This window comes from Haliotis asinina, chromosome 2 (assembly GCF_037392515.1).
Source record: "Haliotis asinina isolate JCU_RB_2024 chromosome 2, JCU_Hal_asi_v2, whole genome shotgun sequence".
Taxonomy (NCBI): Eukaryota; Metazoa; Mollusca; class Gastropoda; order Lepetellida; family Haliotidae; genus Haliotis; species Haliotis asinina.
Genome location: NC_090281.1, coordinates 81,126,851 through 81,153,958, shown reverse-complemented (window position 1 = coordinate 81,153,958; position 27,108 = coordinate 81,126,851). Strand labels below are relative to the sequence as shown.

Sequence of the window (27,108 nt, the reverse complement as noted above, 5' to 3'; positions counted from 1 at the left end):
ACCATAAAGGGATTGATTGTTTAACAGGTCACCAATCTTTGCGAATTGAAAGATAAGATTATGTAACATTAGATATAGTGAGTTAATATTCATCGTTATACCGGCAATGTTTCAGCCATATCGTGATAAAAAGAATACGTTTAAAAACCTGTCAATGAAGAATAGTAAAATAACTTTGCCAATCGTCAGATATTCATGGATTACAATACAAGACCGTTTCGTGTCATCATCTTTTTTCACGGAATTCCACCTAAACCGTACCATTATTTGCAATGAGCTCCGAGATGAACCAACTGAACATCTTTCGGACTTGGTAGGACGCTAAGTTGGAGCTGCACCTTATCCTGAAGTGAAGAAATGAGGCATAAACTGTATCGGGAATTGGAGAGGAATCAGATGCTTGTGACAGTGACAGAGTTTAGTTTGTAAATTAGAGCAATATTCTGGCAATGTCATGTTGGACACTTAAATAGAGGAATGAAACCAGGGTCTACGGCTTGAAACGCTTTAATCACTAGGCTACCATGACATGTTAAAACAAAATAGCTGCGACAATTAGGTTTGTTGGGTAGTCATGGTGACTATACTTTCCAGCATTGTCGACGTTCACGTTTTTGTGTTTTCCTCTCAGATTAAAACATGGTAACACATTACTGCAATTTCAGTTTTGTGTTTTTGTTGAATCAGAATAAACCATGTTGGACTTACCATTTTAATACCTGTAATGTAAGTTTTCAAAACATATGCACCATCATGTGTTTTCGTTCACATCTTTGAACAGTGGGTTATTGCATGATTGATGCTAGTGGACAGATTTCATTATAACCTTGAGCATCAAGTTCAAATTCAATAAGGTATATTGTTAATTGTACTGTGACTTCCATGGTTCCTAAAGCGAAGACAATTATTGTGTCACCATGAGTTTTCAGTTTCTAATAAAATATTTTATGAGCACAAACTTAGTGTATTATGAACATTCTGGAAACTAAACCTCAGAACGTAATTATGCTGAAATGGTATCCAAAAGAAACATATAGAAAATATTGTATCTTACATTTGTGCAATCGAATTAAGCAAAACTGTGATTGAATAGCAATACATTAATTGGTTTTGAAAAAATATGAAATAGTAAAAGTGCGGTTTGGTGATGTTTACTGGAATAGAATAATGATAAAATAATACTGCTCCCTTGCAAAAGTCAAATCTGGATTATCTGCCACACTTGCAGTCAAACCTAACACCTAATGATCTTAGTGGTAATAGACAATATATACAAAGTTTTAACTCACAAATTACTGAAGTGGAGTTCTGTAACCATAACAGACTCACGGAGCAGCATTATAAATAAGATCACTGCTACCTGCCGTTTTGAATGGAGGGAGTATTTAAATTTTGGTGACGTTAAATGTGAATGTAAATCATTTAAATTAACCGTTTACTCACCTGTAAGTAATTAATTGTGAAATCATTGGATTGTGATGATTATGCGGAGTTTGCAAGAGGAAGCAGATACACATACAGATATACAGATCGCTCTCGCATCAGTGTAGTAGACACACAGTAGAGAAGCAAACATGAAGCTGTGTTGGTTCCTGGTGTTTGGTGTTACCATGTTCTACTGTGGTGTATGTCACAACACTGGGAATGACGACCAACTCTTCTATGTGGACATTGTGGCACCTGGATCTGGCCAGGACATCAGGGTCACCATGACAACTATAAACAAAACATTGCATAGTGTAGATGGCATCACAGTTGAACAAGCTTTCAAGGAAAGTCCTATTTTGTTTAATAACATCATATTCTGTGCGATATATCTTAGCTCGGAAATTGCCGAAAGCATTAATGCTTACCGATTTCTGTTCGAGAGGAACTTTTAAGGCAAACACATATTTTGCAATCGCGGGACCCGTGAAGGTTCTGGGTTAGAATAGGCCTTCAGTCATAGAAGGAGACTATGCTTGTCGTAAGAGGCCACTAACGGGATGGGGTGGTCAGGGTCGCTGACTTGGGTGACACATGTCATCGGTTCACAATTGCGCAGATCGATGCTCATGGTGTTGGTCACTGGATTGTCTGGTCCAGACTCGATTATTTACAGACCGCCACCATATGGCTGTAAAACTAAACTCACCCATCCAATCGCGGATCATCAACAACATCATAAACTAAGGTAAATGTAACTATTTTGTGGTTAATGGGTACTTTAAAGCATATGCTACAACATGCATTGAAGCAATTGATTCAATATTCATTGAGATTCAGTGAAATGAAATGTCGCCAAAAACAGTGGAAAACAAGGGTGCTGAAACACATAGGCACCATGTTTAATCCAAACACCCAAGCACATTATCCTAGTGACTGTGGAAGACAAACTTCCCATGCAGCTTGTGGCAATGAAGATTCTTTTAAAAGAAGCTGCAGACAACACTGAAGCCTCACAATTCCTTCTCCACTCAAGACCAGTGAGTGAGTTTAGCTTTACGCCGCACCCAGCCATATTCCATATACATGGCGGCGGTGTGTAAATAATCCAGTCTGGACCAGACAATCCAGTGATCAACAACATGAGCATCGATCTGCGCAATCGGGAACCGATGACATGTGTCAACCAAGTCAGCGAACATGACAACCCGATCCCGTTAGTGGCCTCTTACGGCAAGCTGAGTCGCCTTTTATGACAAGCATGGGTTGCTGAAGGCCTATTCTACCCCAGGACCTTCACGGGTCCCATTTGTATCAAACCTTTCAGGTCGTTGGAGAACCACGGGTTGTAAACAGCAAGTCTATACACTTGGTTATCACGTGAAGGAAATTTTCTTGTATGTGAGTGAGTGAGTTAATATTTAACGACACATCGGCAATATTTCAGCCATATAGTGACGGTACTATAAAACTGAAATGGAATATATGTATTATAAAAACCTAGAATACCACAGAAGAGAACGTAAAACTAGTAATTATACCTATAACTGTTTATCCATAGAGGACAATACAATATAAAAATGACCTATATATTGCTAACAACTGAAAGTAGATCACCATACTAGGGACCATGAGGACTTACAGTGCTTTTGCTACCTGCATGGACCCTTGCTGGATTTACATCATCCCCTCAGCCGTCAGCAATTTGGGAAATCTAGCCATACAGTAAAAGACACTTATTCTACGATTAAAAACGTGGAAAGGTTAAATGGTGGTGGACTTATGTTGGTTCTCAGGAGGACAATTGTTTTACGGTACTTCAACCCCCTTTGAGGATACAGCCACTAACAAGCACAGTTACGAATTTAAACTTCCCATAATAAAATATTTATCTATTTACAATTCAGTTAATAAATCTACATGCTTGACTGTGATTCCTTCATCAGAGGGGGTACAAACGGAAGATCCTCACCTTTAAGCAAATATTTATGTGTATATCTTGTGAGCCAATACGACATCGTCGCATGATCACCTCTTCAAATCTGGACTGACAACCCAAGTAGATGTAACCAATATACGGTTTTATTTCATGTAATTTATATACATCCACCACTTCTGCATCAGATCGCGGACATAAGTTCTAGTTTTATAATCAGAGTATGGAATAAGAAGTGGTGTCACAGATTTGTTGAGATTTGTTGGCAGCAAGATCGGCCATCATGTTACCAGAAATGCCTACGTGGCAGGGTAATCAACAAAAGACAGTGTCGTACTGGCCAGTAGCAAGATCATTCTACAGTTCAATAATTTCTGTTAAGAGTGGATGTTTACATGATAAATGTTTAATCGCCTGAAGAGTCTGAATAGATTATGTATTGTTTATGTTTAGGGTGTCTTTGAATATATTTAAAAGCCGTTAATATGGCGTTACTTTCCTCTGTGAAAATAGAGCTGCTATCCGGTAGTCTAGAAGATATTGTTCTGGATCCAGTGACCGCGTTGGTTGAAGTGTTGGTTTTAACAGTTTCATTATTTTTACGAGTTGAGAAACGTTTCACATAAAGAACACCCTGATCTTTCATTTCAGAGACAATATCTAATTCTGACATGTCAGCGAGTAATCTATCACGGTCTCGTACAATTCCCGTACTCGTGTGGAGCGTGTTGTGTGCCGTGATGGTGGCGGGAATGGTGACGGGAATGGTGACGGAATGGTGACGGGAATGCCGTCTTAGTGTTCAACAGGTTGGTTGATTGTTGCTTGTTGGAACACTCAATCAAGAGTGCACCAGAACGTAATCTTCTGATATTCTTTACATCCCCAACCATGCCTTTGCATACCCTTCGACACAGCAACAGAGTTTAATTTCAAGGGTGTTCTATCTTCAGTCTCAACAACTAGAAAACGTGGCCAATATTCAGTAGGTTTGGACAGTCTAAGATAAGTATCAGTATGATCTTCTTCAAGCAGACGTTTTGTTTTTATTTTGTGGGGGGTTTCATACGCCATGGTTATGAACGACCTTCTCCTTTCTTGCTGAAGTCATCAATGCTATTTCGTTTCTTGTTGGATCATTACTTTGTTTCAATATTCCCACCTACGAGGCATCCGTGAATAGCCACCTCCTCGTGGTGGGTGCTGGGTGGGTGGTAACGCTGAGAGCTGTTCACCCTCGTTGTGGACCCGGGGGGATATTTGGTCCACCAATCCCGTTTGCCGTGGGTTGCGGCCCTGTGTCGGTGGAGGAAGGGATCCTGGTGGTTGAGGGCAATTGGGGCCTGTAACTGTGTTCCTGTTGCCTAATACACAACTTTGGCCCTGACTTCACCTAGACGGGTGGTTGAATGGGCCCGATTCAACCAATCTCCTGGTCATGCCAAGCCCTGAGCATTCTCATTGCTTTTGCTCAAATTTGACTTTTTCAAATGTTTGTCAATGGGCCTTTGTCATATAGCTTGTAGACCTGTAATATCTATTGATATAGTGATGCCACATTAGCCAAACTGTCATTACCTAGAGTCTAATGCCCAGAAGGCGATGGCTCATGGGTCAATCTGGTGGATGTATTGATCTGGAATTGATACTTCTGCTGGAGTATATCATCCCAGTATCCTTGGTGCTGTCAGTAGGAAACCCACTGGTATATAGCATTTTCTTTATGATACTCCGAGGTGGGTGGGGAGCTGGGATGATGAAGTTCTATGACTTTACCATGATACCTCCAAAACAACTGAAACGTACTTTAGAGGATAGTTCATCTTCTGATGATGACGGCACCGTCTGAACATTGGTCATTGGCAAATCTGACCATTGGTCTCGTTATTTAGTAATTTCTTGATGGTCCGGTGAAACTGAATCCGTTTACTCTGTCAAAGGCGATTTATGGCATTGCTGGTGGCGTTGTGTCAATGAAAAAGAAGCGATTTGGTTTTATATTACTTGAGTGCAAATCAGCATTTCAGTCATCTACACTCTTAGCTGTTAAACATCTCGTGTCCGTACCTGTTACTGTGTCCCCACACAAAACTCTCAGCAGTTCTAAGGGCACTGTCAGAGACAGAGAACGTTGTCTGTTAGACATGTCTGAAGATGAGATAACTTTTAACTAAAAAACCAGGGTGTAACATGTGTAAAACGTTTTACAAGTCGACAAAATGGTCAGGTTGTAAAGTTAAACACGTATCTGCTCAACTTTTCTGTTCTTGTTCCAAAGTCATCCATCAAAGCAGGCTACTGCAATATCAATGTTGATAAGTACATACCGAACCCGCTTTGGTGTTACTCATGTCAAAAGTTTGGTCATTGTGCTAAATCTTGTACCAACAGCAAGAAATGTCATTGCTGTGGAGAACTTGCTAATGACACGTTAGATTGTCCAAACAACCCTAAATGCGTTAATTGCTCTGGCGATCATGCTGCCTCATCTAAATCTTGCCCTGTCTAGCAACAACATCAGATTGTGAAACTTAAACATGAAAAAAATATTACTTTTGCAGAGGCTAAACGTTTGGTTGCACATGATAACACCCCAACTGCAACTGTGTCATACTCTGCAGCAGTTACCCGTCAACCTACTAAGACTGTTAAATCAGTTGAATGCCAGACTGAAATCACTTGGGTGAATACCGAGACTTACTCTACGTGTGAAATGCAAACAGTTGCTTCCACGCAAACAGCATCACAATCCCGTCCACAATCTCGTTCACCATCACCTGTATGTGAAACGGTTCTCAACTCGTAAAAATAATGAAACTGTTAAAACCAACACTTATCTGTTTTCCTTTTCCCTACCTTCTGCTCCAAGATCACTTAAAAAATCAGTGAATGCTAGCAAGACAGTGAACTATTCAAAAAGTCACATCGGGTTCCACAGAGTCAACGGGATCCGGTACAATTATTTATTAAATATCAACTTCTGGAAGATATGGGTTCGCCAAAAAAAGTCAGGAACCAGGAACAGATCGCCTGTGTTGCCACCTAATGTAACATGAATAATACACTTATGCAGTGGAACTGCAGAGGTCTTATGACTAACTTAAATGAAATACAATTATTAGTACAAAATTTTCAACCATCAGTTTTCTGTCCCCAGGAAACATACCTTAAACAGACAGATAAATTCGACTTTCACCAGCTCTCACCATTCCTTTTCTCCTCCGGGTGACAAAGACACTGGAGGCTCCTCTATCTTGGTGAGGCAATGTATAATACACAGCCCTGTTGATCTTTCTACCTACCTTCAAGCTGTTGCAGTCCGGGTTTTGTTACACATTGCATTTACGTTATGCTCTTTGTATATCCCTCCATCTTCAAACCTCCAGAAATCTGACTGTCAAGCTCTGTATGATCAGCTTCCTCATCTCTGCATACTCATGGGGGATTTGAATGGACATAATCCTTTATGGGGAAGTAATGGTATCAATACCAAGGGAAAAATAATAGAAGATTTTATTTCTGACAACAGTCTCTGCATATTTAATGATGGTGCACACACATATTTACACCCTGCTACAGGTAGCTATTCTGCCTTGGACGTTACACTCACTGATGCAGATCTTCTGAATGAATTTTCATGGTCAGTTCATGATGATGTATGTGGAATTGACCATTTCCCAACACTTCTCTCAGTCAATAACCCGTCTGATGTTCCACCCTCATCAAGGTGGAATTTTTCAAAGGCTAACTGGTCTAAATTCACACCATTGTGTACTGAGAAACTCAAACATTAAACGTTTCAGAATATTGCTGACCCCATTCAATTGTTTTCATCTACACTGCATACTATAGATACCGAAACAATTCCTAAGTCCTCTGTAAATCAACGCATTCGTAAGCCATGGTTTGATGGCGATTGTACGGAAACCTATTAGGGCCACGCTCCGCTATTTTTTGGCATCTTGTATCTTGAAAATTCAACTTGAAGATCCAACTTACTATCTTGAAACTTCAACCTACCTTTGTTGAATATTCAAGTACGAATATTGAACATTCAACTTAGTACCTTGAAAATTCAACATAGTATCTTGAAAGTTCAAGATAATTAGTATTTGAGTGAAATGTTCTATGTTCACCGTATGCATTTCAATCTTTCCTTTACATGAACTGTGTCGAACTTGCCGATGACAATGGACCAAAGCAGAAATAGTATCATCTCATGTAATTTTCTTTGGGATCATCTAACGCCGAGATTCTATGCTTTCTTGCACAGTATCATGGCATGACGATAAGTATAAGGACATTGAAAAGGATTTTGTCCAAATGCAAACTTCACACTAGAAAAGGTCATTCTGATATCATGGAAGTCTCTTTGTTCATTTTGCAACAGTGTGACACATCCGGAAATTGTAATGGTACAGGTGGATGCATCGTAAATGTCAGGAGAACGGATTCATAGTTTCAAAGGAAACCATGTTCATACTTATGAACCTGAGTGACCTAGAAGGAGTAAGGAATCGCAAGAAACGCTGCCTTGCGCGCCGCCGTTATATTTCAGCTGGCCAAAATGCACTTGGCACGTTGACGGATATGTCCATTGTCATCGGCAAGTTCGGCACAGTTCCGAAATTGATTGATATGAAGCAGAGAGGGTTCGAGTGATCCTGGCACAGTCAGGTCGGTAATGCTCATCACCAGTTCAGGGCCCTCGCCCCCTCTACACGCAGCCCAGACAGTGAATGGGGCGTCTCCCAGCAAACACTGCCTAGACGAACCCACCAAGTACTTTTCGGAGAATATGGATGCTCCCCAACACTGCAGCCTTCTGCATTACCCAGATTGACTGTGCTCCCGGTGGAGAACCCGTGCACTCTCCTGATCTACGCAAGGAGATCAGGAGGTACCAAACCAAGGGCTCCGAGAACAATTGGGAGCCTGACGACAGTGTTCTTGGAATGCAAGCGAGATATTTCAAAAGCGAGGTCCGCATATTTATCATGCTTTTCCTGAATATTGAAAATCACATTGCTGTCAAAAGGGACAGAAAATTCAATGATATAAATAATTTCATTGGCTTTATCAATAAGGACAAGATCAGGTTTGTTGGCTGGAATTCGTCTCAGGCTGTGTATAATTTGAAATCATCATTTTCCAGGACGCCCTTGGCATGTTCAGGGTAGTACCATGGATGGACCTCAGGGTCAAAGCCATAGGCATGGCGGAGACGATAGTAAAAGTAGCAAGCCATGCCATCCTGTCTTTTAAGATATGCTGTTTATGCCAAGGAAGGGCATCCACTGACAAGGTGCTGAACAGTCTCTGTGAATTCATTGCATAATCGACATTTCATGTTAACATTTTGATTAAGAATCACATTCTGGCGATTGCGAGTGGGAAGAGACTGATCCTGAGCAGCAAACAGGAAGCCCTCAGTTTCACATCTGAGACCAGCCGACTTCATCCAAGTGAAGGAATCGGTTGGATTGCTGTTCTGTTCCACACACTGCATGTGCACACGATGCAGTGGCTTCTCAGACAGCTTCTCCACAAATGACCAACTGTGGGCAGACTTGGTAAAGGACTCCACCTGGTTTACTCCCATCGCCGTACTGTCCAGCAGTACATCACCATCAACAAAATCATTCTCAAACTTCAGATTGTGACCAACAAACTTGGCACGCTTAAAGTAGCTGTGGAATTTGTTGCTTTTCGAGATACTAAGTTGAACTTTCAAGATAGGATGTTGAATTTTCAAGATAGGATGTTGAATTTTTCAACATCCTAAGTCGAAGTTTCAAGATACAAGATGCCGAAAAATAGCGGAGCGTGGCCCTAATAGGTTTCCGTACGATTGCAAACAGGTTAGGAAAAACAGGAAGAAGGCGGAACAATATTTTCGCAAACATCCAACTGTACATGATTTGAATAATGTTATGTTAAAGTAACCAGAGCTAAAGCTCGACGTGCATTCAAGCAAAATAAACGTAAGTCATGGATAACCTATGTCTCCAAGATTAACTCCCGCACACCTATATCAAAGGTGTGGAATATGGTACATAGGATCAGGGGCAAGGGTTCCAAAACAAGCGTTAAACACCTTAAAGACGGAGACCGCATTTTGGAAAATGCTTGAGATATTGCAAACAAACTTGGTTAAACAATAGCTCAACATTCGTCTTCATCAAACTATCTTCCTGAATTCCAGAGATACCAGAAGTTAAAAGAAAAGAAAATCATTAATTTCAACTCTGACAATGGTGAAGACTACAACGAAGTATTTTCCCTACATGAACTACAAACTGGTCTCGCGCAAGCTCATGATGCAGCAACAGGGGCTGATAATATTCACTATCAGCTCTTGAAGCATTTGCCTGATTCATGTCTTGAGGTACTTTTAGACATATTTGATGAAATGTGGACTTTCCCTCCCTTTTGGCGGAATGAATTTGTGGTTCCTGTACCTAAGCCTGGTAAAGACCATTCAGATGCCTCTAATTATCGACCTATATCATTAACTAGCTGTGTTTGCAAAACTATGGCACGAATGGTAAGTAATCGTTTAGTGTGGTATTTAGAGACCGATAATCTGATTTCTAACATTCAGTGTGGTTTCCGTAAAAATAGAAGCACTATTGACCATTTGGTTCGATTGGAATCTTTCATTAAGAATTCTCTTGTTAATAACCAGCATGCTGTGTCTATATTTTTCGACCTTGAAAAGGCTTATGATACCACATGGAAACATGGTATTTTAAAAGATTTACATGAATTTGGTTTACGAGGTCGTTTGCCTCATTTCATATCACAGTTTTTAACGGGCAGACAATATCAAGTCCTCTCTGATCATTACCAAGAGGTCCAGAGTGTTCTACAAGGCAGTATTTTGTCTGTGACTTTATTTAGTATTAAAATAAATAGTCTTTCAAAGGTTTTAACAGACTCAATCAATGGCTCCCCTTTTCGTGGATGACATTAATATTTCTCGTGGTTAAAAACATGCGAACCATTGAGAGACAGTTACAATTCTGTCTCAACAAAATTCATAAATGGTGCCTTGAGAACGGGTTTTAATTTTCTCAATCTAAAACAAACTGCATTCACTTCTGCCGAAAATACAAACTTCACAAAGACCCTCACTTATTTTTAAATGGTGCACCCATCAAAGTTGTCAAGGAAGCTAAGTTCCTTGGTCTCATCTTTGACTCACACTTAAGCTTTCTGACACATATTAAATACCTAAAAACCAAATGTCTGAAGGCGCTCGATTTAATGAAAGCCGTTTCAAATACAAAGTGGGGAGGATACCAAACAACCCTCCTACATTTATACAGGTCACTCATCAGATCTAAACTGGATTACGGCTCATTGTCTATGGTGGAGCCTGTAAAAGTAACCTCAACTTGATTCTATCCATCACCGAGGTCTAAGACTTTGTCTTGGATCATTCCGAACTTCTCCTGTTGACAGTCTATACGTTGAAGGAGACGAAGCATCTCTTGACCACCGCCGCATTAAATTATCTTTACAGTATCTCACTAAACTGTATTCAAATAAGTCCAATCCTGTATATAACTGTGTCTTCAATCCCCGATATGGGGATTTGTACAATAAGATGTCTTCTCTTGTTCCGCCTCTTGGACTAAGAGTAAAACTTTTTGTTTCTGCTGCTGGCATTGAGCTAGATATTATAGCTCCTTCTCGCTTGTTTTCTTCTCCTCCTTGGCAACTGGTTAGACCACAAGTTGACCTTACATTAAGTAAATATAAAAAATCAGGGACTAATGACTTACAATACAAACAGGAATATAATCAATTAAACAGTAAGTATAGTACATATAAATCCTTATTTACAGATTGGTCCAAGAATGGTGGCGCAGTTTCCTGTGCCACTGTCATTGGATCCAAAACAATATCTTCTAGATTACCAAATAGCAGTTCCATTATTACAGCAGAAGCACATGCCATGTTAACAGCCCTAAACTATATAAAAGAAACACTCTAAATATAAACAATATATCATTTATTCAGACTCATGCCTCCAGGCTATTAAAAATGTATCTTCTCAACATCCACTTTTAGCTGACATTTTTGAATTGTATAATGATCTTGCTACTCGCCAATGTGATATCGTCTTTTGTTGGTTACCCAGCCATGTAAGAATCTCTGGTAACAAAATGGCGGATCTTGCTGCCAAGGCGGCACTCAACAAATCTGTGACACCGCTTCTCATCCCCTATTCTGATTATAAGGCCGTCATAAGATCATATATGCGAGATCTCATGCAAAAGAAGTGGGACACCCAAGTAGGTATCAATAAATTACATGGAATAAAGCCCTATATCGGTTATACCCACTTGGGTTGTCAGTCCAGATTTGAAGAGGTTGTTATGTGACGATGTCGCATTGGCCATACGCGATATACTCATGAACACTTGTTAAAAGGTGAGGGTCCTCCGTTTTGTATCCCCTGTGATGAGAGAATCACGGTTAAACATGTAAAAATAGAAGCACTATTGACCATTTGGTTCGATTGGAATCTTTCATTAAGAATTCTATTGTTAATAACCAGTATGCTGTATCTATATTTTTCGACCTTGAAAAGGCGTATGATACCAGAAAACCAGAAAACCAGGATCTTTGATTTAATATAGGATTTTTTTATAATCATCATTTAATACTTGAAGTTTTAAAGGAAATAGAATTTCTACATAAATTCTGAATATGTTTTGAATATGTTTTGTACATAGATTATATATCTTTTAAGCATGGTATTGTAAATTAGCAACTGCGATCGATAGTGGCTGCGCCCTCGAGAGGGGTTGAAGTAGCGTAAAATTATTGTCCTCCCAAGAGGGTACGTAAGTCCCCAAAAAGTCAATTTTGCTGAACCATACTTTTTAGTCGCAGTGTGTTTGTTGTTTTAAATTCTGGCTAAATCTTCCTGTCATCGCCAGTGTCTGAAACGATGGTGTAAATCCAGCCAGGGTCCATGCAGGTAGCCAAGGTCCCAATGGACCCTGGCATGGAGATCTACCTTCAGCTGCTTGTGATGTATATAGCCCGTGTTTTATCTTGTCTTGTCCAAATAGTTCTATCAGTTTTACCGTTCCACACTAGGTTTATCCGTAACTGTGATATTCTAGTTGTTTTACTGTCCTTTGACGACAGTTTTTTTTTATAGTATGCACATTTCCCATTTCAATTTCAAATCTGTTCTCGTCACGATATGGCTGAAATATTGCCGATGTGACTTTACATATTAACTCAAACACTCACTCACCCACCTACGACCTGATTTTCACAGACTGATTTCTCACTCTCCGATATGAATCTCCCAAAACTGATGTTTGATATCACTACTTAAATTTATTCAGAATTTTGAATTCATAATAGCTACACTGAATGGGAAATTTCACTAGCACACTCAGTGTGTAAAGTGAAATTATAATTTTCAATTCAATAACTCTGAGAAATGAAAAAAATCAGGGTGGGAGACAGGCTAGGGAATATCACATCTACTATGTTTACTAATGAAATTATAATTTCACTTTACACACTACGTGTGCTGGTGAAATTTCCCATTTCACGCCACAAACATAGTAGATGTGATATCGGTAGTTCAAAACCTGGCTGTATTTCTCAGATAAAAAGTTCTGAACGTCGAAGCCTTGGTCCAGTTGCCAAACTTCAAAATGTCTGTGACTGAAGCACCTCTGGCAAATGCCTTTGAAGCACTAGCTCCTCTGGCAGAATCAGTTTTACAGTGTGAAGTGTCAATACCTGCCTCACGCATAAGGTTTGTTACCCATCTTGCAATACTTGGGCACAAAACTGGTCTATGCGGTTTCACATAGCTCAAGAGAAGATCAGACCTACCTTCGTCTCTCCAAGGTTCTGTGCATTCTTAATACACTCTTAGACACTGAACTACACAAAGTGCAGGGACCTTCTCATAGGCACTGAAACTCTAGGAATGGGGTTTTGTTCCTGTCTTAGTCACCTTCGTCTAACCAGTGTAAATTCTACTTCAGTGCCCCTGTCTACCAGTGTCCGATATCCAGAGAAGATAATTCTGAAGACCTACTAACAGTGGTTAACATCAGAAGCATTGTCAATTCTCAGACAGTTGTTGGTCAGACAAATAAGTATTACCTTTCAATTTTTTCAGATGTAGCAAAACCACATCTACATCCAAGACCACAGAGTATTTGGGTTGGGGAGGAATCTCATTAAAAATACATGACATTAATTTCCTGACCAGTGGGTGTTGACCCACATTATAGCCCTCGATAGTGGGGTGAAAGGCAGACAAAGCTGATCTAGCTGTATGTATGGTCCTGTACTGATTATTCTCTTGGTACAAATGAGTGAGAAAGTCTAAGATAGACTCCACAGAGGTTGAAAAGGGATCAAAACCTCGATGATTGCACCAGCCACTCCACATATTCCAGGAAGCATTGTAAGCGCCTAGTGTGCCGGGTCGCCATTGGCAGGAGAGCAGCTGAGTAGTCGCTTCCAAAAATGCTCCTGTCTTGATGCTACGCCGGAATCCTTCCACGCTGCTAACACCAGAGTGGATGAGGCAGGTTTTGTGGGGAGTTAAACTGATCCTCATCCGTGGCCGGAGGATTGGCTCCGTGACTGCCATCTCCAGTGGATGACCTTGCCACACAGAAGTTGATGACCAGCTCTGCTTTGTACTTCCGTATTTTCCACAGACACCTGCCTATCAGTGAGATTGGGGGAAAGGCATAAGGAATCCCCTAGAAACGCATCTGTTGATGGCGCAAGGGGGTGTGGCTTCATTTGGAAAGTGAGTCTCGATGCAAAAAGGTCCATTGAGAAGGGACCCAGTACCTAGCTGCATGGAGCATAGATGACTGGATTGAGCATCCAATCGCTCCAGTCGTTGAAGTGGAGAGACTCCCAGTTCACATGAATGTTAGGAACAGAAGAGGCAGAACACCCATATCTGCTTTGTGACCTGAAGCAGACTGACTAACTGTGTCCCCCCGAATCGGTTCACATAAGCCATGGCTGTCTGAATGTCGACCTGCACCATAATGGACTGATCTTTCATCTCCTTGCAAAAGGTCAAGAGTGCCAGATGAATTGCCTTCGCTGACCACCAGTTTCCTGTTGATCTCTGGTCGTGTATTGCTCCCCATCCCTTCTTTGACGCATCCGTCTGGAGAATCACATCTGGATGAGCTGCCATGATTGGCTTCCCGTTGAAATTGGTGATGTTGGTTATCCACCCCCTCAGTTCCTCCAGACAATCTGAAGGCAGGGTGATCATTGACTCGTAATTCCGGGAACGCAAAAGCTCCCTGCTGGAATGCAACTGCAGGTAACGACAATGCAGTTGAGCTGGTAAGATTGCTCTCATTGAGGCTGACAGTTTCACTATCAGACTTGCCAACTGTCGTATCCTCACCTGTTTCTTTCCCACCAAGTTGCGCTGGTAAGGTAAAGGTATGATCCATTGTGTCTACCTGAAACCCCAGGAAAGTGATCGACTGGGTTGGTGACAGAACTGATTTCTCCCAGTTTATGGAACTGATGGAACAAGAGGGTGTTCCAGTGTTGGTCCAGCTTTGCAGGCGATTCCGCAATACATAGGATATCGTCCAGGTATATTATCAAGCGGATACCCGCTCGCCGAGCCAACTTACCACTGGATGAAGGAGTTTTTGTAAATGCTCTTGGAGCTGAGGCAAGTCCAAATGGCATGCATCAGAACTGATACAGAACACCCTTCCAAGAGAAGCGGAGTAGCTTTTTCACGTGGGGTGCCATTGGGACGCTGAAGTACGCATCCTTTAGATCCAACTTGCACAGGTAGTCCGCTTTGCGGATCAAGTCCCTTAGCAGAAGTAGTCCTTCCAACTTGAAGTGTATGTAAGGAATGTGGGCATTCACAGCCTTTAGACTTATGATTGGCCTTTGCCCCCCAACCTTGGGAACCATGAACATAGGACAAAGCACTGACTGGATCTCCTGGCTCAAGGCCATCTCTCTTCTGAGCTTTAATTTTGGTTGAAACACACGGTTCTGATTAGGTTTTGACAATAGCGGAATCTCGAAACCTGTAACTGTTTGAAGTATCCAAGGATCTGAAGTGATCTTTTGCCAGTTTTTTAGAAAATGTTCCAGACGACTCCCTATAAGGGATTCCTTGTGGAACAAAAGATCCAGGTTTAACTTTTGAATAGTTGGGATAACCTGTCGATGTAACAAGGACCAAGGAGGAGCATCTAGGGAAGAAACGTTGCTGACATTTGACAAACCTGGCATCTGAGAATCTGCGATCCCAAGTGGTTTGACCGGCTCTCGCTCTCCCTCTACCTCTGGAAGAGTTGCCTTGGAAACCTCTGTTGAAGGAGGGCTTGATGTAGAATTTGCCCCCAGAAGATTTATTTCCTCCTGAGAGCATTTCCTGAAGGGGCTGTCTCTCAGTGTGTCTCTGGTGTCTGAAAGTAGGTCTGCGAGCTGAACGTTTCTCAGCATCAAATATCAGCTTGGCTTTGGTCTTACGCTTGACCTCCTTAAGCATGATGTCATAAATGGCATCCGGAAAGAGTCTGCATTTAGTCTCTGACAAAACCGTGTCATGATTGAGAATGAGCCGTGCAGCCTTCTTGACATCCTTAGACAGTTTGGCCAGAATGTTAAGTCTTCTACTGTAATTCATAGAGTCATTGGTCTGACCGATAAGACAGATAGTTTTCCCTACCAATTCCAACAGTTGATAAATATCTAAAGCGGCAGGAGATTCACCCCTGCTGATCTCGTCAAGATTATGCCACAAGTGACATAGTGGCCCCATGGAATTCAGAATTCGCTTCTGATTAAACTGAAGGTATTGATCATATTTCTTATTCAAAAGACTTTCCTTTTGCCTCAAAGGGATTATCTAAATTACGCTTCGTCCGAGCAATCATCACTAGAGATGATAGAGTCTGAGTCAGAATCAGACTCAAAGTCAGAGGCGGAAGCCACACGTGCGTAAATTCATTCGCATTTGTGCTGTTTTGGATGGCTATCCGCCCCTAAACCTCGCATAAACCTTGAATACTGCATAAACGATCAAATTGTATACCCTCTCACACTCACTCATCCACCTCGATGTAAATTTCACAAGCTGAAGGAACGTTTATAGCTAAACGTTCATGTCTTACTGCTTCTTGTGCATCGAAAATCTAAATTCGCAGGTGATGACCTCGGATCTGATGGTATTTTTTCAGTTCTCAAATTCCAAGCTCTCTGCGAATGGCGACCGTTGGAAGCTGTCCTGTTAGCTGCCAATCTCAAGCTGAATGTGAAGTCCGTATATGGTCAGATGAATCTGGCAACCGATGTGAACATCAACAAAAGCCTTATTGCACAAGCCCCAGAGCCAGACACCATTCACGGGGAATTCCTGTATTTCGCGGATGTCCGACTCACCATGAGAGGTAGGTTTGATGAATTTGTTTTCACAAACACCGAGTGACGTGCAATTTCAAAACTGGCATTGTGAGATCTAATGGTCATATTTTCTTAAAAACTGTAGTGGTTTTAATTTTGGATGTTGAAAAGAATATTCAAGAATTGTTTCCGGAAAAGGACTTGCCGAAGGTATTCTGTAATTTTCGCTGTGCATTGCATACATTGAAAGTTCAGTTAGGTAGATTTTAATGTCTTGATAACCCCAATGCATAGTTATGAAGAAAGTGTCTTCTAGGCTTCTTTGAAGACGAATTTCATATTTATGTGTCCTCATTATATAAACAAGAAGACAACAAGTTTTCCCTGAATGTTATTATGATAACCCGCCTGCTTCAGAAATGATGTATCAACTGCTATTCTTTACGAAGACAGAAGTTATTTAATCTTTGGCGTTGTATTTATAGAGAACTTTTCCAGTTTGACATTGTTTTGAATGGTGTATACCTGTTGTCGTCGTTAAACTTCCGCGGCATTGGAAAGCATCTAGTTGTACACGCTGGGAAGAGTTTGATGCAAGTTTGATCATGTCTGAAATATGGAGATGCCAGCATGATTCCAACAATAACTCTCCTTCTTCAGGACAATCCAGTTCCACTTTCAAAGAGGAACTGCGGAACGCCAAAGAATACACTTTAAAACTTCGAACTAAAGGCGTACATTATGTCAACTACAACGTGCTGGAAATCATTTTAGGGTAAATATTATGTTCATAAATAACCAATGAAGAGTTATTTTACGTTCGACCTTCGAGCGATTTGCGAGAGGTGTTTCGCAAGCTCAATTTTGAGGAGCATGCTTAATGACATGATATAATCTCTCTGCCAGGGTTTTTGTCCGAGTCCATGTTTTTAGTTTTCTGTGAAAGTGTCAATAACTTACCAGTGATCAACCACTCCTCGCTGCGGCAAAAACTGTACATAGAGGAAGTGGTAGTTGTTTCAACTATGTGACGGACATCCGTAAATAATGAAGTCTGAACCAGACAATGTGATATTATCATCAGGACATCGATCCACCCAACCTGGATTCGATTATACGTACTAACTAAGTCAGCGAGCTAGATGGCTGTAACACATTTGATCCAACCTTATTTCGATGTGTCCTGATGTTTCGTTCATTTCTTGGTTGCTTACAGGCGGTGTATTTTGTTGTACACTACCTGCAAGATGCGGAGATGGGCAGATCTCGATACAGAAACGAAAAGACTGAGATGACATTTCCACTGATCCGCATTGAGCATCTGGATGACTATCTTAAGGAGAACCCCTGCAATAGGCTCGTTTTATCTTTGCTTGAATAAAGCTATGTATCCTCCACCTTGTTTGGACAAATATGTAACAACCTTAAGTTTTTGGAACAGAAGCGCAATACATGAACAGATAAGCGGGGTGGAAAAAAGACAAAGAAATTCAATAAAATCCATCAAGTACTAGCACTCACATTCACTTTTTAAAACATTTCTGATTTGAAGAACCCATGACAAAAATAAAAAGTCATCGTAAAAGAAAGTCAAAATGTTGTAAATGTAAGCCACATGCGCAGTCAAATAAGGAGGCTTTTACCAATATGTCAGTAATATCACGGGCGATACCAGATAAATAGATTAATAGCTTTATGCCTTCCCTCTTCTATGTAGAGTAACGATCCACTGAAACACTCCATTTGTTTTCTGTCTTGAGTTAATACAGGTAATACAGAACACCCATATTGCATCAATTTATCATCACTGTATAAAGATTATGATTTTGTGATTACAGAGAATTACATAGGGTAGAAAGATTTTTCATCGTGTAAGACTTCAGTATGTCGATTTATGCTAAGAGTGAGCGAGTTTGTTATACCTTGCTCTCAGCAATATCCTCAGAGTATCACGACGGGGGACACCAGAAAGTGGTTTCACTCATTGTGGCAATGTGGGTAATAATCAACCCTTGTCTTCAGCTTGACGAACGTATTCCTTCGAACGTTAGGCTCCCCCAACGCCCCTTTAGCTAAGAACAATCACATATGCACCTATCAAAAAGCGATTGATTGTTGAAGAGGTCACAAATCTTTGGAAATTGAAAGATAAGATTATGTAACAATAGATATAGTGAGTTAAAATGTATCGTCACATCGACAATATTTCAGCCATATCGTGACCAGAACAATTAAGTTTATAGATAATATTCAATGGTAAAAACCTGTCAACGAAGGACAGTGAAATAACTTTAATAACCAATCGTCAGATATTCATGGATTACAACGTAAGACGGTTCGTGTCGTCATCATCTTTTTTGAAGGAATTTCATTGAAACCGTACAATTATTTGCAATGAGCTCCGAGATAAAACCAACTGAACACCTTTCGGAATTTGTAGGACGCTAAGTTGGAGCTGCACCTTATCCTGAAGTGAAGAAATGAGGCATAAACTCTATCGGGAATAGCAGAGGAATCAGATGTAATGTATGTTTTCAAAACATATGCACCGTCATAAGTTTTCGTACTCATCTTTAAAAACTGGGTTACTGCATGATTGATGCTAGTGGACAGATTTCATTATAGCCTTGAGCACACAGTCCAAATTCAATAAGGTAACTTGTCATTTGTACGTTAACTACCATGGAACCTGTAAGCGAATACAATTATTGTGTCAACATGAGTTTTCAGTTTCTAATAAAATATTTTATGAGCACAAACTTAGTGTATTATCAACCTTCTGGAAACCAAACCTGACACCGTAACTATGCAGACGTGGTATCTAAAAAAACATATAGAAAAGATTGTATCTTACATTTGTACAATCGAATTAAGCAAAACTCATTGAATAGCAATAAATAAATCGGTTTTGAAAAAATATGAAAAAGTAAAAGTGCGATTTGGTGATGTTTACTGGAATAGAATAATGATAAAATAATACCGCTCCCGTGCCAAAGACAAATCTGGATTATGTGCCACACTTGCCTTTAAACCTTATGAACTTAGTGTTAACAAAGAATACTGACCTGGCGTTCTTTATCCATATCATACACAACATTTGTCACAGAGCACCACTATAAATAAGATCACTGCTACCTGCCGTTTTGAATGGACGGAGCATTTATATTTTGGTGATGTTAAACGTGAATGTAAATCGTTAACCGTTCCCTCACTTGTAAACCATTAATTGTGAAGTTATTGGATTGTGATGATTATGGTGACTTTGCAAGAGGAAACACTGAAAATAGTAAGGCATTTCTTGTCAGCTGCACGTGCCTGCATACTTTAAATTATTTAAGAAGTGTTCATGAAAATGATGGCCGATTTTTGTGCTTTCGTCAATAAATGCCCATTTTTATTGGACACTTGATCCTAGCCACCTCACTATGAAGGAACGACACATACATATATATATAGATAGTTCTCGCCACAGCACACACATCAGTGTAGTAGATACACAGTAGAGAAGCAACCATGAAGCTGTGTTGGTTCCTTTTGTTTGGTGTTACCATGTTCCACTGTGGTGTATGTCACAACACTGGGGAGGACGACCAACTCTTCTATGTGGAAATTGAGGCACCTGGATCCGGTCATGACATAAGTGTCACCATGGCAACTATAAACAAAACCTTGCATAGTGTAGATGGTATCACAGTTGAACAAGCTTTCAAGGTAAGTCCTATTTAGTTTAATAAAATCATATTCTCTGCGATATATCTTGGCTTGGAAATTGCCGAATCCATTTATGTTTACACAGTTCTGTTCGAGAGGAACTTTTAAAGCAAAGACACATTTTCCAATCGCGGGACCCGTGAAGGTCCCGGGGTAGAACAGACCTTCAGTAACCAATGCTTTCCATAGAAGGCGACTATGCTTGTGGCCACTAACGGGATCGGGTGGTCATGTTTAATTCAAACGCCCAAGCACAACAGCCTAGTGGCTGTGGCAGAAAAACTTCCCGTGCAGCTTGTAGCAACGAAGATTTTTTAAAAAGAAGCTACAGACAGCACACACAATTCCTTCACCATGCAAAACCAGTGAGTGAGTGAGTGATTGAGTGAGTTTAGTTGTACGCCGCACCCAGCCATATTCCAGATATATGGCGGTGGTGTGTAAATAATTGAGTCTACACCAGACAATCCAATGATCAACAGCATGAGCATCGATCTGCGCAATTGGGAACCGATGGCATGTGCCAACCAAGTCAGTGAGTCTGACCACCCGATCCCGTTAGTTAGTCGCCTCTTCCGACAAGCATGGGTTGCAGAAGGCCTATTCTACCCCTTACCTTTACGGGTCATGCAAGGCCAGACCAGTGTAGAGATCACATATACTCTAGGGGTTACAAATGCATTTAAATCATTTACTGGCATGTACAAAAGTGCCCGAGAAGCACTCCAAAATATGTTGCATGTACCTCAGGGTATTTTCTATCACGAATATTAGCTCTGGTTCCGGTACACGAGTTGTGCAATTTCTGGATATGGACTGGATAAATTCCTGATATGTTATTTTAAACCCCTCTTTATCAAAACTTTCAGGTCGTTGGAGAACCACGGGTTGTAACCAGTAAGTCTATACGTCTGATTATCATGTGAAGAAAATTTGCATCCGAATGACTACCACAAGCCCAGCCATCAATCTTCAATTTTCTTGTATCTTTGCAAATGCTTTTATGTGTTTATCACCTACATATACTGAATAAAATCCAACTCACAGATCTGCATCATCCAAAATACTAAAGTATCCGGAACTGATAGCAAGGACCTTCTCCTTTCTTGCTGAAGTGATCAATGCTTTGTGTTTCTTTTCGGATCATTACTTTGTTTCAATATTCCCACCTACAACCTGATTTTCTCAGACTATTTCTCACTCTCCGATATGAATCTCTTCAAAATTAATGTTTGATATTACTACTTAAATTTATTCAAAGCTTTGAATTCCCAATAGCTACACTGAATGGGGAAATTGTCTGTGTTCTATGTACATGAGTACAAATTAAAAAATGTATATGTGAAAGTAGTTTTAACGTATACAATAGATGTTTCCATACTGGAGAAACGTAATCCGAGCTATAAATGTCTAAACAAATTATTGCATCATTGTCTTTATAATTTGGCTTGAATACCGCATAAATAACCAAATAGTATATCCTCTCTCAGTCACTCATGCACCTCATTAAGCACAGAAATCGATGTAAACTTTGCAAGCTGAAGGAACGTTTATAGCTAAACATTCATGTCTTACTGCTTCTTATGCATCGAAAATCTAAATTCGCAGGTGATGACCTTTGATCTGGTGGTATTTTTTCAGTTCTCAAATTCCAAGCTCTCTGCGAATGGCGACCGTTGGAAGCTGCCCTGTTAGCTGTTAATCTCAAGCTGAATGTGAAGTCCGTATATGGTGAGATGAATCTTGCAAATGATCTGAACATCAACAAAAGCCTTATTGCACAAGCCCCAGAGCCAGACACCATTCACGGGGAATTCCTGTATTTCGCGGATGTCCGACTCACCATGCGAGGTAGGTTTGATGAATTTGTTTTCAGAAACACCGAGTGACGTGCAATTTCAAAACTGGCATTGTGAGATCTAATGGTCATATTTTCTTAAAAACTGTAGTGGTTTTAATTTTGGATGTTGAAAAGAATATTCTTGAATCGTTTCCGGAAACGGACTTGCTGAAGGTATTCTGTAATTTTCTGTAATTGAAAGTTCAGTTAGGTAGATTTTAATGTCTTGATAACCCCAATGCATAGTTATGAAGAAAGTGTCTTCTAGGCTTCTTTGAAGACGAATTTCATATTTATGTGTCCTCATTATATAACAAGAAGACAACAAATTTTCCCTGAATGTTATTATGATAATTCGTCTGCTTCAGAAATGATGTATCAACTGCTATTATTTACGAAGACAGAATTTATTTAATCTTCGGCGTTCATACTGTGCCAGTTTGACATTGTTTTGAATGGTGCGTGCCTGTTGTCGTCGTTAAACTGCCGCGGCATTGGAAAGCATCTAGCTGTACACGCTGGGAAGAGTTTGATGCAAGAAATATGCCTGAAATATGGAGGTGCCATCATGATTCCAACAATAACTCTGTTTCTTCAGGACAATCCAGTTCCACGTACAAAGAGGAACTGCGGGACCTCAATGAATACGCTTTAAAACTTCGAACTGAAGGCGTGGATTATGTCAACTACAGCGTGCTGGGAGAATTTCCTATCGAGGTAGGCAATCTAAAACATTAATTCTTATTCTTATTAAGGTGTTGATTCAAACTTAGGTCTTGAAGTGATGTGGATGGACACCTATTTGGTAAGAATCCGTATTTGGACTTACAGACATGACCGCATGCATCACAGAGAGTAGTGTTATGAGCTTTTTGTTTCTCATCTTGGTATGCTTGTAGTCAAATCTGAAGTATCGAATGACACGCTTGACTCGTTTTGACCATGAATATCCATTGCTGAAATAAATTTTATCAGTTTCTCAGTATTGTCGTAACACATTGAGATGCAACCCTCAAGACAGTGCTAACAAAACTCTCAGTACAACGTGTAAAAGGCACCAAAACTCCCACACATGTTCAGTTTCTTTTCAGATTTCATAATTACAGGTAAAGCATATCATGCAATGATATACTTTGCTGAAGTCTAAACGGAAACATTAATTTCTTTCGTTGTAAATCATGCAAATCATTTTAGGGTCATAAATAGCCAATGAAGAGTTATTTTACGTTCGACCTTCGAGCGATTTGCGGAGGCATTGGGGAAGTTCAATTTTGAGGATCATGCTTTATGACATGATATAATCTTAGTGCTAGGGTTTTTGTCCAAGTCCATGTTTTTAGTTTTCTCTGTGAAAGTGTTAATAACCTAACGGCGACTAACCGCTCGCTACAGCAAAAACTGTACATCGAGGAAGTGGTAGTTGTTTCACCTATATGACTGACATCTGTAAATAATGAAGTCTGAACCAAACAATCTGATAATATCAGTGGCATCGATCCAGCCAACCTGGATTCGATTATACGTATCAACCAAGTCAGCGACCTTGATGGCTGTAACACATTTGATCCAACCTTATTTCGTTGTTTACCGGTGTTTCGTTCATTTCTTGGTTGTTTACAGTTGCTGTATTTTGTTGTATACCACCCGAAAGATGCGGAGATGGGCAGATGGCGATACAGAAACGAGAAGACTGAGATGACATTTCCACTTATCCGCATTGAGCATCTCGATGACTACCTCAAGGACAACCACTGCAACTAAAATAGGCTCGTTTTACCTTTGCCTGAATAAAGCTATGTATCCTCCAACTTGTTTGGACAAATGTGTAACAATCTTAAGTATTTGGAACAGAAGCGCAATACATGAACAGATAAAAAGGGATTGTAAAAAGACAAAGAAACTCAATAAAATCCATCAAGTACTAGCACTCACATTCACTTTTTAAAACATTTCTGATTTGTAGCACCCTTCCCAGAAATAAAATGTCATTGTCAAAAAATGCTGAATGTCTTGGCTATCATTAGAAACAGGTTCCTTTTGATGCAAAGGGGAAAAATAGCTGTCAAAATGTTGTAAATGTAAGCCACATGCGCATTCAAATAAGGAGGTTTTTATCAATACATCAGTAATATCACGGGGGACACCAGATAAATTGATTAATAGTTTTATGCCTTCCCTCTTCGATGTAGAGTTAGGATACACTGAAACACTTCATTTGTTTTCTGTCTTGTGTAAATACATTTAGTACAGAATAATCATATTGCATCGGTTCATCATCACTGTATAAAGAGAGTGATTTTGTGATTACAGAGAATTACATGAAGTAGAAAGAATTTTCATCATGTAAGACTTCAGTATGCCAATTTAAGCTAAGAGTGAGTGAGTTTGTTATGCCTTACTCTCAGCAATATCCTAAGGGTATCACGACGGGGGACACCAGAAACTGACTTCACTTGTTGTGCCAATATGGGTTATAATCAACCCTTGTCTTCGAACGAACGTATTTCTTTGAAGCTTAGGCTCCCCCAACGGCCCTTTAGCTAAGAACAATCACATATGCACCTATCAAAAAGGGATTGATTATTGAACAGGTCACCAATCTTTGCAAATTGAAAGATAAGATTATGTAACAATAGATATAGTGAGTTAAAATGTATCGTCACATCGACAATATTTCAGCCATATCGTGACCAGAACAATTAAGTTTATAGATAATATTCAGTGGTAACAACCTGTCAAAGGAGGACAGTAAAATAACTTTGCCATTCGTGAGATATTCATGGATTACAATGTTGTGTCGTCATTGTCTTCTTTTACGGAATTCCATCTGAACCGTACCATTATTTGCAGTGAGTCCCGAGATGAAACCAGCTGAACATCTTTCGGACTTTGTAAGACGCTAAGTTGGAGCTGCACCTTATCCTGAAGTGGAGAAATGAGGCATAAACTGTATCAGGAATAGCAGAGGAATCAGATGCTTGTGGCAGTGACAGAGTTTAGTTTGTAAATTAGAGCAATATTCTGGCAATGTCACGTTGGGGGACACTTAAATACGGGGATGGAACCAGGGTCTTCGGCTTGAAACGCTTTAATCACTAGGCTACACCACCGCCCCTGCTGATAATATGAAGGATGCTTCACATGATACAACGGTGGTTCAAAATAGCTGCGACAGTTAGGTTTGTTGGGTTGTCATGTTGACTATACTTTCCAGTGTTGTCGATGTTCACGCATTTATGTTTTCTTCTCAGATGAAAACATGGTAACACATTACTGCAATTTCAGTGCTGTGTTTTTGTTGAATCAGTTTTTGTAGAATAGACCTTCAGCAACCAATGCTTTCCACAGAAGGTGACTGTCACTGCGTTCAATAATGTCACTGCCCGGCATGTATTTCACCTCCTTCCGTAGAATTTCACGTTTCACTGGATTCATCCGATAAGGGTGTTGTTTTACAAGCACGGCATCACCTACATCTACATATTATGGCTAACAACATCAGTTCAACCAGGCAAATCAGGAAATAAGTGAGAGAACTCATAAATCAAATCTGACATTTGAACTTTCTGTTCAGGAGATAAATGTGATAGTTTCTCATCAAGATGAGATAACACATCAGAATTTCTCAACTTCGGTGAAACATTAACACTAAGATCGTCAAACTTCACATCGCTAACACAATCATCAACACGTTGTCAACATTTTCACAATTGTCTTTCATACAATCAGTAACTGGGAAGAGTGTGGCAATACAATTGACATGTTTGGTTTCTAACCTGTCATGATATTTCTTAATCATGTTGACATGACACAATCTCTTTTGTTTACGACGACCAGGCGTCAAAACGATATATATAGTCTGTGTCGCTAACCTTTTTGTCAACAACATATGGACCTTGATATCTTGCTCTCAGTGGCTAACCAGGAATGGGAAGCAAAACTAACACTTTCTCACCACAAACAAAATTTCTCTCTCTTGACTTTTTGCCATAGTTTAGCTTCATTTTTTCTTGTGAAACTTTCAAGTTTCTTCTGGCCAACTCAATTGCTTTTAATAGTCTGTCTCTAAAAGTAGATACATAGTCTAAGGGATTAATCTCAGGTTTGTCATTGAGCCATTGTTCTTTTAAGTGTTTTAGTGGCCCACGCACACTGTGACCAAACCCTAAACTTTCCTGAACTGACTCTCTGACAGCAAACAACAACAAATACAGACCCTCATCCCGATCTTTCTCTGTCTCAAAACAATGTCTTGATCATATTTTTCAAGGTTTGATGAAACCTTTCTAAAAGCTCCCTGTGACTCTGGATGATAAGCACTAGACTCAACTTGCTTAATACCTGACTGGTACATAGCTTGCTGAAACACCTTAGACATAAAATTTCAGCCCTGATCAGACTGAACAACATCTGGCAAACCAACTAAGGTGAAAAACTTGATCAAAGCCTTCACAATCACAGGAGCCAGAATCCTACGAAGCGGAATTGCTTCAGGAAATCTGGTAGAAGCACACATGATTGTGGGTACATACTGATTACCAGACTTAGTCTTAGGTAGTGGACCAACACAATCAATAATAACTCTACTCTACTGAAAGGTTCCTCATAGGTTTCAAGGGAGCGGAAGGAATTTTCTTATTTGGTTTTCCAACAATTTGGCATGCATGACAAGTCTTACAAACTTCAGCCACATCTTGTCTCACAGTGGGCCAAAAGGAATGTGCCAAAATTTTCTCACAAGTTTTGTTTACACCCAAATGACCTGCCATGGGACTTTCATGTGCCA

At 40.1% G+C, this 27,108-nt stretch overlaps 2 protein-coding genes across 2 annotated transcripts; both read left to right on the top strand.

The window, feature by feature from the left end:
* The first annotated feature begins 284 nt into the window (after nucleotides 1-284).
* LOC137272051 (uncharacterized) lies at nucleotides 285-17,550 on the top strand. The gene is made up of 5 exons (XM_067804423.1): nucleotides 285-313; nucleotides 1,562-1,770; nucleotides 2,751-2,780; nucleotides 16,609-16,818; nucleotides 17,432-17,550. The coding sequence occupies exons 1-5, from the start codon at nucleotides 285-287 to the stop codon at nucleotides 17,548-17,550; spliced, it is 597 nt and encodes a 198-aa protein (XP_067660524.1).
* A 2,700-nt stretch (nucleotides 17,551-20,250) lies between these two features.
* Nucleotides 20,251-24,127, top strand: LOC137272929 (uncharacterized). Its single transcript, XM_067805352.1, has 5 exons — nucleotides 20,251-20,482; nucleotides 21,352-21,379; nucleotides 22,124-22,333; nucleotides 22,921-23,039; nucleotides 23,943-24,127. Exons 1-5 carry the CDS (start codon nucleotides 20,285-20,287, stop codon nucleotides 24,081-24,083), a joined length of 696 nt encoding a protein of 231 aa, XP_067661453.1. The 5' UTR covers nucleotides 20,251-20,284; the 3' UTR covers nucleotides 24,084-24,127.
* The last annotated feature ends 2,981 nt before the right edge of the window (nucleotides 24,128-27,108 follow it).

Coding starts and splice junctions, on each gene's coding strand:
- LOC137272051 (XM_067804423.1), top strand. CDS start 285: ATGAACCAACTGAACATCTTTCGGACTTG. Junction 1,771..2,750: donor CACAGTTGAACAAGCTTTCA/AGGAAAGTCCTA, acceptor ATCAAACCTTTC/AGGTCGTTGGAGAACCACGG. Junction 2,781..16,608: donor AGAACCACGGGTTGTAAACA/GCAAGTCTATAC, acceptor GTATTTTTTCAG/TTCTCAAATTCCAAGCTCTC.
- LOC137272929 (XM_067805352.1), top strand. CDS start 20,285: ATGAAGCTGTGTTGGTTCCTTTTGTTTGGTGTTACCATGTTCCACTGT. Junction 20,483..21,351: donor CAGTTGAACAAGCTTTCAAG/GTAAGTCCTATT, acceptor CAAAACTTTCAG/GTCGTTGGAGAACCACGGGT. Junction 22,334..22,920: donor TGTCCGACTCACCATGCGAG/GTAGGTTTGATG, acceptor CTGTTTCTTCAG/GACAATCCAGTTCCACGTAC.